A 14057-nucleotide genomic window follows, 5' to 3' on the forward strand; every position below is an offset into this window, starting at 1 on the left:
TGATTTTCAGTGCTCACTGCAATACTTACGACATTATGGGTCGTATTCCAGAACTCTACTCAATACTCAAGTCAGGACTTGAGTATGATTTCAAGCACTGGAAATACGACACTGGGTTAGGGTAGTATTTCCAGTGATACGACCATAATGGCAGGGATTTGAGTATGATTTCGAGTGCTTTAAACCATACTCATATCCTGACTTGATTGAGGTGGATTCACAATACACAAATTCTGGCAATATAATATTGCGACGACAGCTCCTGATTAGACAACTCAAGGTCATATCGCGCAACACGATAACTTGCGGTAATATATTGCCAGAATGTGCTTATTGTGAATCCATCTTTAGAGTTTTTTTTAGGGATTTTCTCTATTGCGGTCCACTACTTGTTTGATTCAATAATTTTTAATTTAATTTTCGACTAGATGTTTAGTCTTCCTATAAAGAAATTAATTAAAATAATAGGCAATAATAGATCGCGTGAAAAAATAAAAAAAATCTTATTATTTATTTAGAGCCATCAGCTTAAACAAGCAACAAAGAGTTAGGAAACTTAAAAAACGTATTAATACTTAAAATTAAAAATTAATTTGTGATAAAACTGTAACTGGAAAAACACGTTAAAAAAAATTCTTTTTTGTTTTATTGTTTACCGTCTTTACTAAAATATGTTTTAGATAATATGGAAGAGCGGGACCTCCTGACACAGTAGGTCAATGGACACATGTATTCAACCTTAAAAGAATGGTCTCAACCTCTGTTTTGTTTGTTATGCCGATTGTATTTCAATAAACTAGCTTGGGGGCACGACAATTTTCATTAAAGCAAAGTATTTTCGATAACTTAACTATTTTTATAATAAAAGTATTGAGAGTTAACAATTTTCTTATAAGTTCTTGTTAGGTATTAAAGATTATCCCTTTTTTGTAAAATTTATCATGTGAATGAACTATGTGCATGCTTAATGCCTACTGCTGAAGCTAGAGAGTCAGGAACTTTAAATATTTTACAATCCTGGAAACTTTAAACTTTTGTCTCAGGATTTTAGAACCGCACGCGAAAGCTTCATATAATTAAAAATCTCTTATTATCGTGTGATATAAAATTTATTTTTAGATTTAAATGTAGTTAAAAAAACTAATAATCTCCAGCGTATGTTGTTTATTTGCTTATGTAAAGATATTGTAAATTCAGATAGTTTACCAAATACTGTACAGGGACTCTTAAAGAATTTCAGTTTGTATAATATTATTTTAAATTTTTTCATTAAGACTTTTGGCCCGTTGTAAATACTTTCTTTACTTTTATTATTAATTATTATGTTGTAGTGTTTAGGTTAGCTAAGTAGTTAAATCATTTATTTGTTTTGTTGTAGTTTTAAGCTGATGGTCACGTAGCCATTGCTCAATAAATTTAAAAAAAATAAAGTAAGGGTCGTATTCCAACTCTACTTAAATGCGCAAGTCAGGACTTGAGTATGATTTCAAGCACTGGAAATACGACCCTAATGGCAAGGACTAAGTATGATTTCTAGTGCTTTAAAACATACTCAATTCCTAACTTGAGCGAGTATCGTCCTGAATACGACCCTAAAAACTAGTATCGTTTCGTGCCCCAAACTATTTATCATCATACTCAAATACAGACCGGTATCGATATCGATAGTAAGAACGTAGTTCGCTAAGTAGTCTGTGATAGTAAGTACTACAATACGAGGGTTTCTCCATGTTCAATTCTAGGTTCATTTCTGTTTACATTAATGACTGTAATTTATATTAATGACTTGCCTCGTGGAAGGTATTGAACAATGTTCAATGAACATACTTCTCATTAGTTTAAAAGAGCAATGTGTCGGTAATGATATAAACAATGTTAATTCTAAGTAAGAGATTGGCTCAAAGATTATGAAATAATTCAATAATCAAAAACCATCTCAATATTGTAACTAGTCATTTTTTTTTAAAACCTTAACGCTATTCAACGCATTGCCAATGTAGTGTGATGAAGCCTTGTCATAATATACATTCCAAGTGTACACTCAGTTTAATACTTTGAACAGTTCTGTCGAGAGCGGTCTAGAGATGCATAAAATTTTAAGTGTCAAGTTTGACGTGTCTTGTTCCTGCCTGTCTGTACATTTTAATTTTAATTTTGTTCTTTATTTATCTTATCCCAAACCCGAAGTAAATCTATAAAAACGTGTTGTGTTTGTGCAAGTCAATGTGTAATGCACATTTTTTCCATCCATCCTTTGAAGTCCACTTATCACGATGCCGCGGTCAAGCAACGGATAGAAATAAAAAAAAAAAACTTCTAACTGTCAAAGTCACATTCAATAACAGTGTTTTCAAAGCTATCGATAGTTTGATTATCGATAGTTAATTACAAATTGTATCGATACTGACCCTATAACGATTTAAGTTTTTTGTTTTTAGCACTGACAAAAGGGGAAACTTACTCACGAAAAGCATCAGAAAAGAAAAATAATTCGGACGAAGGGGACAGAAAAAACAAAAGTAACAGAAAACAGTTTAAAAAAGCTGATGTTTTAAATATACACATATGTTTTAAATGTATATACATATCATATATTAAAGTGGTGATTCTACCTCTTTATGATATTATTATATTGCACTGCTATTATAATAGTGTTGTAAATCAAAATACGTGAGACTCAAGATTGTATCATTGCTTATTGTAAAATTTGATTCTCTACACGACAATAAAACCGTTGTTAGAATACTGTGTAATGCCGCTTTGATAAATTGCAGCTAGTCAATGTAAATCAAATTAGTTACAAAAATAGCTATTTGGTACTCGTAGCGATATCTCGTGTACCAATACATAATAAATATCCGACTACGCAGTCTTGTATCGCGGTTAGCAGTCCTCTTGAGTTATTGGTCTATGGTAGTACTTGAAGAGAAATATCTACATATAAAAATTAGGTACAAAGTTAGATAGTTTATTTTTAAATAATTAGTTTTAGGCTTTTATTTTAGCCCTTTTCAGGAATTTATGTGATCGGATAAAGTACAACATCCTATCGTGTAACAAATTAGCACATTCTTTCTTCTACAATATCCTTAGGGGTATCGTATATTATTGTATTTATTACTGTAAAACCATTATTCAATAGTAAATACCCGCTGCGCTGTCCTGATTCTCCTCTGATGGCTCGCCTTAATAGACAATCTAGTCTTTTGAAAAATAATGTTAACATGTCTGTCACTTTTACATACATAACAATAAAGTTATACTGCAATTACAACTTCAGTTTCATTCCAGTAGTATGTTTCACAAATTAGAACTAGCCTTGCGTGACATTAACTGATATGTGACTGAAAAGCATGCGTGTAACGTGTGTGCTTCATAATATATGCAGCGCATTTGCGGCGCGTTCGCCTGATATAGTAATAAGTAAATAATAACACATCTTAATAATGCTAAAAACAAGAACTCATGGAGCGGTTTTCACCCGCGGTTGCAGGACTGCTGCTTCCGTAGAATGTAGATGCATCAAAGAGTACATTATACATACTGATATGCATGTAAAATACAGTGCAGGGTACTAGTAGAACCGCGTGAGACCCGCGCGCTGGCGGTCGTCATCCGCACATTTTGCGGTCGGTTCGCTGGTGACGATCTCGGTCGACCGTAAAAATCGCGTGACTTGAAATCATCTCGCGCCAAGTTTGCGGTTCGTTCAGCAACTGCGGGGGCTACATGATCGCACAAGCCTTCGGTGTCGTGAGTATTGCAATAAAACAACTGTCCTGCAGCCGCAGCGGGAGCGGGTGAAAAGCGCTCCTAGAGTTCTTCGCATAAAAAACCTTTTTACTGTTGTCTCTGATTGTTTCGAATTTTAGTTTAAGTTTCTAGTGTTCCGTGTCACGACGACTTAAAAATCAATACATTGTTTTCTTCGTAACGGCAGCTCGTGTAGTTTTTATTTTTATCGAGATTTTGTGGGATAGAAGACTCCTGTCTTCACAGAATCAACAAGAGTTTCTGCAGTATTAAGGTCTGTCCACACACATCAGGGCCGTGCCCGGAGCGTGCTAGTTTGTATGAACTGCGGGCCCGTCCCGGCCCCGGCCCGGACACGGACATGTGAGAACGAGTTCATACAAAATATACGCAACGACAATTTTTTGAGGCCCTGACGGAGCACGGCTCGTCCACGTCCTAGGCATGGCTCAAATATGTGTGGATAGACCATTACAGTCAAATAGACTATCGATAATTTGACTCTTGGTACAGGTACAGCACTAAAAATAACATTTTCATTCAACTTATGGGATAATATGTGCTCGTCAAGCTGGAACTGGCGTTTTAAAAAAATACTTATTACACATTTATTACATTACACATTTATCCAAAGAGTATTGCTTATTTATCTAAGTCACGTGCGTTAATATTAAACAAGTGAAGTTTTCATATTCAGATCACACCTGCAGTTCAAAGTTTCAATATAAAAGTAACCTAAACATGGATTGCCGCGACGACATACTTTCATTCATGGATTTATTAGATTTAGACGAAGAAATGGTGGATGAGAGATTGAAAACTATTATGCAGAGAAGTAATTACACGTACAAGCATCTTACGAGCGCTGTACATTTACTGCAGTATAAACATCTAATTAACTTACGAGAGTCTTCTGAATGTGATAACGACGATGAATGCAACTTTTTAGCTAAACTTTTTGAGGATTTACGAGAAGAGAACATCGAAATTGTATGTAAAATCGTACATATTGTCCTTTCCCTTAATTCCAGTTCAATTGTTAGCAAATCCGAACATCTATTGCAACAAATTCTATCTGACTTGCACTTGCCTTCAAAAGAGCCTAAAAAAACATCAGATTATGACATAGATGAGAAATTAAAATTAAAAATGTTATTGAATTTCAAACTGTGTAACAGTATATTAAATGCAGTTTTGATAAATAAAGAAAAACTGTCTTTGCATTTCTTAGAAATTCCTGTAGAAAATGTTTTGAACAGTGGTGATGAAAAACTAAAAATATATTTTCTAACTAACATTGTGCCAAAGTTATTTGAAGCTGTTATTGGGTATAACATTCTAGATAGAATCTGGGAATTTTTGAAACTAATAAGACATGTGAATGAAGAGCATGCCTTAAAAACTCTATGTTGTCTTTCTGAATTCTTTTTACCAGTTGCTGACATGAAAGGGAAGAAAACTATTGAATCTGAAATCATATTTCATCATGAATTTTGGAGTATTCTGCTATGCGGTTTAAAATCTAATGATCCCTCAGTAAGAAAACTATCTATTTATCTCATGAAAAGAGCAATTGATTGTTTATTTAATCTTAAAAAGGATGCTAAGATTCACACAGAATTTGTAACTTTATTTACATGGAACTGTAAGAATCAAAATGCATTAAAACAAATGTGGGACAACTATTTCATACTTGTAGACAGTTTGGAAGAAAAACAAAGTAATATTGTACTGCCATCATTGAAGCTTTTTGATTGCTTAAACGATCCTAGCATTTCAAATTGGCTCTACTGCGCCTTCAATATAGGCCTCCAACATGACAATACTCAAGTAAGACTTAAATGCATCGAATATAAACTTAAATCCAAAATTTATAATGTTGTAGAAGCAAAATCTGTACTTGAGGCTATGAATGATATCAATCTTTTTGATAAAGAAAAAGATTGTGAAGTTTTGAAAAATAGATTAGCAAAATCATTTGCAAGTGATGATAACAATTTCAAAAATATCCTAACAGCTATATCTGAAGTGAAATGGTCGCCTGTACCATTTTACCACATAAGTTGTGTACTTTCTGAATTTAATTGGGAGAAGCAGTTAAAGAAATTAGAAGCCTTGGAAATAACTAAAATTCTTGTAGCAATACTTGAAGTTCCTTGTAATAATATTCCAATAAGAAATGCTGTCAAAGTTAACATATTACATATGATTCAAAATTATAACAAACTGAATTGGAAAGATCTTCACAGCATTTATTGTTCTATCAAATGGGACTCACTAAATAATAAAACCAACAATCCATTGACAATAATAATCAACAAACTCACTATAAGAGAAGATGAAATTAAAGAATTTTTTAATGTAATGTGTGAGTCGTATATAAATATAGAACTTGTACTTGTATATCTTGAAAATCATAAAGACGATATTGGATTTGTTTTAAATATACTAAATGAAAAGATTAAGAATGTTCAAGAAATAATTAGCAGACAATATTCAAAGAAAACAGAATGTTTTAATGATGTTGTTTTTATAACATATGCCTTTATGAAATGTGTAGATAACAATGGAGATTGTAAAAAGACTATTAAAGCTATAATTAGTAAAGAAATCAAAACTGTATTGCAATATATTTTAACTCTCTTACCAAGTGATAGTAAATTAACCATAGAAGAAATTGCACTGCTTTTTGAAGGAGTGAGATCATTGGTTGCAAGTGCAGATTCAAATGTCAAAGAAATTTTGCTACAATTGTATAAGTATGCCATTTTGCTACTAAAAGAGTTTAGCACTGATTTGGATAAGAAGGTTCTTGCTATATTTATTGTGAATACCCTGACTGAAAATTTATTAATGGTCAACAGTTATGAGCATGAAATGCTTAGTTTTATACAATTGCTTGAAATGGTAAAAGGAATGAAATTCAAAGAATGTTGTGACATTGAATATAATGGCAGATACAGGAATATAATCTATGAAAAAACTTGTACTGTGATGTACAGTTTACTGAAAGATCAAGATGTACAATTGAATTTGAATAAAATAGAAGGTTTTATTGAAAACATGACAGAATGCGGTGGCTATGGTTGTTTAAAGTGGATTCTAAAAATCATGAACAAAGTTATACCAATATTTGTAAATGAACAATACATGAAATTTAATGTTGGGCAATTTTTTGGAAAAATGTGGCAAGAAATCGAAGAGTTAAAATCCAACAACCAATATTCGCCGTGCATTGAAGAGTTTACTAACCTACTCTTACAAGATTCTTTGTTAAAAAAGCCAGTGTACAACAATATAGTAATACAATATTGTAACAAGATAATTGACTATGCTCCATTGAAGAATACCCCATTATTTTATTTAGTGAGAAATTTACATGAAATGAATATTACTCAAGACCTTGGGCAAATTGTTTACGTCCTTTGTGAAATTATGTTGTACTCTCCAGTACCGAAAAAGGATCACAGGTTAGGATACTGTCATATCAATAACTCGTGCTCTTATGTCGACAATTTGATTATAAAAATTTGATCATTTGCATTTACAGGATAGCTGAAAATGTTGCTGTTGAAATTATACTGAATCCAAAATATGGTTTGAACAAGAAGTAAGTTTAATTATAAATTTGGATTCATCATCTTTTAACTTAGCCACACTTAGGGTCGTATTCTAGAACTCTACTCAATGCTCAAGTCAGGATTTGAGTATGATTCAAAGCACTCGAAATCATACTCAAGTCCCTGCCATTAGGGTCGTATTTCCAGTGCTTGTGTTTCCAGTGCAATCCTGACTTGAGCATTGAGTAGAGTTCTAGAATACGACCGTTAATGTTTCTATAATCTCTTTATAACAGATTTTAATTTAAAAAATATGTTTCTCCTTTCTAGCAACAATTTCCATTTTAACTTCCAAATTCAATATTTGGCACTTTCAACATTATGCAAGATCAAGCATAAAGAAATATTTCAAATAATTTTTACATTAATTGAAAAGAGAATAGAGGAGGTACTTGACAACAAACAGAGATATCATGGAAATTCTCAGATGCACAGAACGTTGCTGATTGCATTGCAACATCGTTTGATGTTTTTCTTGTTGCATTTGGATATGCTGAAGTCGGAGAATATTGTACTGTGGTGTGTAGAGCTTTTGGGAAGACTGCCGCATCAGCCGAGTGTCAGAATCTGCTTGGAGTGGTTTATTGCGTTGCACATTTATTTCAGGGTAAGTTATTGAACTTATTGAGAAGTTTTAGAAATGTTCATTGAAGATGATCATTAAGTCTGTCAAATTAGATAGGCTCTCTTATGTGACTGTTGTTTGAACACTTAAGTAAAATGTTAGAAAAAAATTAGCAGAAGTCAACCTTTGGTAATTGCATAAAGGCAATTGAAATTTCAACGACGAACAATTTCTTACGAATACCATGGTCAGTAACGTTAATTTGCAACAGATGTTTTCAAGTGTTCTGTTTTACCGAAACTCTGTATAAATATTTGCATTTTGCAGAAGCAATTATGTATTAGGAAAACGTTCCTACAGTAAGTCATTTACTGTAAAAAATCCAGACCAGTAACGACGATGTCAACAATTTTTATTTATCCATATATAAATACATTAATGTTATAAATTATCGATTATGGAATTGCTTCCATTGATGAACCGACTTGCATGGAATATGGAATTTGAATTAGCATCAAAATTACAATTCTATCGTTATCGTTTAAGCCGTCTAAATTTCTATGAAATCCATGACCTGAGATAATTGACGTCAAAAAAGAATGGAGGATGATAAGTTTATGAGAGAAATATTCATTTATAGAACTACCGCGCTTTGTTAGGGAATCAGCATTCTATAAATTTAACTGCGTTTTCAAATTTCAGAAAGCTACTATTAATGAAGTGCTAGTGGAGAAGTTGGGAATAAAAAATGTTCCTATAACATCACAATTCATTATACTCTATTGGACACTCAAACATAAAATAGACAAAGGCGATTACAAAACCGAAGAATTTGAATTTGTAATGCATACTCTACTATCTCACACAATGGGACAAATTTTCAACGTACGGTTACACGCTCAATATTTGGCTACAAAGCTTTATGAGATTAACAAAATCAATAAATACAATTACATAATTGAAGTTATAGAAAAGACTTTCATTGATAGTTCAAAGGATAAGAATTTTGTAAAACTGAAGGAAGACTTTTTCATCAACGAGTTTGATATTGTTAAGCATTTGACTCCTAGTTTTATCTTCTACTTCTTGCCAAGATACTGCGATATTGTAAGCAATGAAAAAGTTGATCAAAATTTTATTGAGACCGTAACTGGAATGACTCTCGATGCTATAACTAAAGGTATGATTGACAATGATTTCAATAAAGAATGGAAATGTACCCACAAAAGTAATGATGAAGTTTTCGGCTATAACTTCAACAAAACGTCAGATGCTAATACTGCGGAGGAAAATTCGGAAACTCTTGGAACAATACAGAAGAAATACATTCCTTGGAAATCCATGAGCGACATTGATGTTTATGACTGTGGAAAAAAGGTATATATAATGTTTTATAGGTATATATAGGTATGTTTTCGTAATCATATAGATGCACGATGACTTGAAACAAGAAATTCATTGTACCTTATTAAGTAATAAAAGTTGCAGTTTGCAAATGAGCCTTCACCAGAACATTAGTTGACTTTCGAAAACCCTATGCAATCCAATATTAATATGAAAACTGTGGATCCCCTTTAGCATAAATGGATATTAATTGTGACGGAAAAGTTTTATTCAGAATTTCATGTTGTGATAATCTAAAGAATTCGTTTTAGTCTGTCATCGTCGTCGAAGATATGTTCATTAGTGTTGTAGAAGATGACGATGTACCAAATGAAATCAAAACGCTTTATTTACCAAACTTTGGATAGCGCAGCTCATGGAAATAAACAGTCCAAAATCGTTACAATTTCTCGATAATTTACTTATTTTTATAGAAGGAGAGTCCGAGTGAGTTGATAGTAGTAGCATCTCTGATAGATAAGCTACCGAACCTGGGTGGAATGGCGAGAACTAGCGAGGTGTTTGGAGTGAACACTTATGTTGTTAATAGTCTCAGGCATTTGCAGGATAAACAATTTCAGGGACTGAGGTAAGATGACAAACAACATTATACTGTTTTTGGTTTTAAAATGTGTACCAATGGTATTGATAAATCGCAATTGTTAAGAATCCTTCTTTTACCTTTCTAACAATTTTACAGTGTGTCAGCAGAACGTTGGGTGAACATAGAGGAAGTCCGTCCAGGGGCACCTTTGAAGCGTTACCTGACGCAAAAGAGTAGTGAAGGTTACTCCATAGTCGCAGCTGAGCAAACCTCAACTAGTTGTCAGTTACAGAGCTTTAAATTTCCCAAGAAGACTTTGTTGTTATTGGGGTAAGTGAAAAATAGGTGAATATGTCTGTATTGTATGTTCTGTTCATTTCATGTAATAATTTATAATGGTTTGGCTCACGTCGCAGTGCAAGCTTTATTGTACACACGCCAGCACATCAAGATACACATTGACGTATCTTGTTCCGTTGCACTGGAGGCGATTTTCGAACAAAAATTTGTAGTCTGATGTGCCGTTGTCCGTATTTTCGATTACATTTTGTGATTATAATTGATCATAAAGTGTAACTAGTCTTTTGTTCCAGGCATGAAAAAGAAGGTATTCCCTGCGAATTGTTACACTTGATGGATCATTGTGTGGAAATACCACAGCAAGGATTTGTCAGATCGCTCAATGTCCATGTCACTGCGGCTATTTTTATATGGGAGTATTCAAGGCAAAATATTTTACATTTGTAGTTTTCTACTTGGGACGCAGTGCATACTTTTAGGCTTGATAAGTCCTTGTCACAGATTAACATGTAATGCCATGTAAATATTTATTTTATATAAATAAAAAGAAAATCCTTAATTATTATTATTTATTTCTGATTGACAGAATAATCGCACAACTTTAGGTAATAAAGTAATTTTAACTGGTTTCACTTCAAATTCTTCTTTGTCTATTTCGATTAGAACTTCCTTGTCTGACTTTTTTGGTAAGAATTCCACTGACCTTACATGAATAGGTTCACTACTTGTGTTTTGCCCTTTTACCTTACTCCATCCATCTGAGATGAATTGTACATATGAGTAATGACTTTTCCCCAATAATATTGATAATGCTGGTACAGGAGAGCTTTTATTAATATTTGATGACTGAATCCTAAAGTCACTTGTTTTAAAACATAGTTCCTGGGACACTGCACATTCTGGGTTCACAATTTTAGCATAATCCATCTCTGTAGATAATGCATGCTTTGTATTTGGAACGAAAAATGACCATCGTTTCGGTAGTTCAGGTTTTTTTTTCACACAATTACTGCAGCCATTACATGGTGGTGTGTATTTCAATGTGCCGCTGCATTCCCAATTTAAAGACTGTTTGTAGCCATTGAAAACGAATGCAGCGTAAGTCCTCCAAGGACCATAGATCCAGTATTTATCTTTTTTAGCAAGTGTGTCTCTGAAAGCACCATATTCCAATGAAGACAGAGCGTAAATAGGTTTATTTGGGATTTCGTCTTCTTCGGGAATGGGTTCAATTTTCATGGCATCTTTCCAAATGGTACTGCCTTTTATGATGGCCATACTGGCATTTATCAGTTGCTTGACTTTGTCAATACCCTCGCCTCCTGGAAACAAGGAGTTTCCTATTGTGTTTGTCTTGCCCAATGGTAGTATGCCAAGTGGGAAACGATTGGCTTCATCATTTCTTCTGAGTAGACCTAGGAAGAATCATGAAATTCAGTTAAAGTTATTTAGGAATAAAAATTATATTGAATAAGAACAGTTTTGAAATACATTTGAATTCAAATGTACAATTTTACTAATATAACGGATAATATTACAATTTATAAATTTTAAGCATTGACCTACAAATAAATGGGCGTTAGGTTCGCGCTAAAAAGTGTCCGCACCTATAGGGCGTTAAAATTGCATACAGAGCGTCAATCGCGCAACAGTCTTCATTTGTTCGAGTGACAGCGCGGTTGTCAATCATGCAGTACCATATAATAATAACTTGTAAAAATTACCGCAGTAAAGTGTAAAAACAGGATTTTGTACCATATTTTCACTAAACAAATATATTGTGTTATCATAGTTCTCATTTAAAAGTGTTATTTTGTACAGTTTTATCGTATTTAATTTATATATAAATGAATCGTAAATGTAAATTACAAAAGCACACAATTTTTCTACACATTGCATGCGCAAAAGATGGAAAGAGACCCATTACGTCAATTTCAAGAAGCTTATATAAACTTTTTGGTCATTCTCAATTGTTCGAACCACTTTGTTTGAGTCGCTTTGATTTTAATCTTATTTTAAAAAATATTTTTTATTAAGAGCTTACGAAATAAAATGTCAAATGTATTATTTTAGGAAGATTACAAAACTAAACTAAATCGGTTTTCAGAATTACGGTTTACGTTTAGTTGGAATATCAGTACATTTCTTATAGTACACGCTTACTTTCACATTTGTAGTAATATTTGCATGTTTGTATCTGCCCAACTCTTTATTATTTCTTTACGTGAATTTGCACAAAATTCGACATAATAATATACATAAATTTTAATTAATATTTACGATAACGGCTACCATATCTTGTGTTCAAGTAATTTTCTTCAAATTAAAATTTTTAAAGTTGAAGCTAAATATGGTGCATTTTGTTAAATTTTCAGTAGAAGCTGAATATGGTGTTTTTGGGGTCCTTAAATTGTTGCAAGCAAAATAGGAAGGACTGCAATGATGTTACAATTTAAATTAAATGTTTTAGTTTTTTATATTTCATTACTTGTCACTGCGTTTGTATAGGTTAACTTTGGACATTTTTTTCGTGGTTCTTGTATTAGACCCGACATCCATTTGTTGGTAGGTCAATGATTTTAAGTTTTTTTTTTATAATAACAAGTGACGGGGTGTCTGGTAGTAAGCCACACGCCTGCCCATAACAGTTGCAGTGTTACTCAGAGCTTTAAATCATAAAGATCTGGGGGCCCCGCCACTGCGCCCGTCACCCTGAGACAAGTTGACAAGCCTCATGTGCCTGTAATTTCACCAGCACCCTTACCCTGCACAACCGGAACACAGTAAAGTGACCATTACTGCTTGGTGGTGGAAATAGGTAAGGTGGCAGTACTTCCCTGGACGAGCTCTTTCCCAAGGACCTCTACATTACTAAAACATACTATGTTAATAAAAAAAACTCTAGAACAATCCGAAAAGGGGAGGCTTCAGCTTTCGCCGCCTTTAGTCTGTATAAAATAATTGTTAATGGAACTGTTTTTTTCAGACATAAATTGCATATATTCATTTTTTAAACAAACCAACATTTCTAAAGCATGATAAATTTCTCATGATAAATTCGCAATTTAGATCCATAGAAAAAATCAGTTTCATCATTATTTTCATTTTTACATCATCCAATGTGTTGCAATCACGAAGGCCTATGAACTTGATATAGATACAATAAAATGATTCTGGGATTTTAAAGAGAGGCAATTATCCAATTTACGTGTATGTCTTGCTTGAAGTTTTAATGGGCCAATTGCAATCACTGATAAAAAAGTTTCTTTTTAGGTACTTATAAAACATTCAACAAAATAAAATATTTACACACCTGTAACAGTCTCAGACAACGTGCCATCACCACCAGCAACAATAATAGCTTCGGTACCTCGCAGAGTCTCCACAATCTCCTTAGCATTACCCTCAGACGTCGTTTGTATCACATCCACTTGCAACCCAGCCAAATGTAACAGAGGTTCGCAATATTTCTCGAAATCTTGCTTTGCCTTTCTTTTGTTAGCAACAGGATTCAGTATTACAGTGACCAAGGTTGGGTTTCGTTCCATAGGAATTAGTTTGTCACCGTATTGGGCTGCTTCTTTGCAAGCTGCGCGCATTAGAATGTTTATGCTGCGACCAAAAAAAACTAAATTTCATTCATTCCAAAATTTTAGTAAGGTGTAGTGCGAACAAAGTGTAAATATTATAGTTAATACGTTGCTAAACAGGATTTAAATAAGTAAAGTCGAAAGTAACTAAAAAGTAATACTTACTCGTATTTTTGTTTAGCAGTGGCGGCCCCGTAGTAAACAGCGAAGGCGCCAACCAGTGACTTTTTCCAATTAGTTCGAATTATTTTAGCAAATTTTACGAGCCTCTCCATGTTTTATTGAATAATTCAGAAAATAAA

General features: G+C 33.3%; 2 protein-coding genes across 2 annotated transcripts; one reads left to right on the top strand and one right to left on the bottom strand.

Annotated features, from left to right (window-relative positions):
• Positions 1-4494: 4494 nt before the first annotated feature.
• LOC113226330 lies at positions 4495-10612 on the top strand. The gene is made up of 7 exons (XM_026458916.1): positions 4495-7223; positions 7304-7363; positions 7644-7980; positions 8641-9315; positions 9756-9910; positions 10022-10195; positions 10459-10612. Exons 1-7 carry the CDS (start codon positions 4495-4497, stop codon positions 10610-10612), a joined length of 4284 nt encoding a protein of 1427 aa, XP_026314701.1.
• Positions 10613-10720: 108 nt separating this feature from the next.
• LOC113226331 (acylglycerol kinase, mitochondrial) lies at positions 10721-14030 on the bottom strand. The gene is made up of 3 exons (XM_026458917.1): positions 13921-14030; positions 13479-13777; positions 10721-11580 (listed from the first exon to the last, which is right to left on the bottom strand). The coding sequence occupies exons 1-3, from the start codon at positions 14028-14030 to the stop codon at positions 10721-10723; spliced, it is 1269 nt and encodes a 422-aa protein (XP_026314702.1).
• Between the last annotated feature and the right edge of the window lie 27 nt (positions 14031-14057).

Source organism: Hyposmocoma kahamanoa, unplaced genomic scaffold (assembly GCF_003589595.1).
Source record: "Hyposmocoma kahamanoa isolate Upper Pololo Valley unplaced genomic scaffold, ASM358959v1 190, whole genome shotgun sequence".
Lineage (NCBI taxonomy): Eukaryota > Metazoa > Arthropoda > Insecta > Lepidoptera > Cosmopterigidae > Hyposmocoma > Hyposmocoma kahamanoa.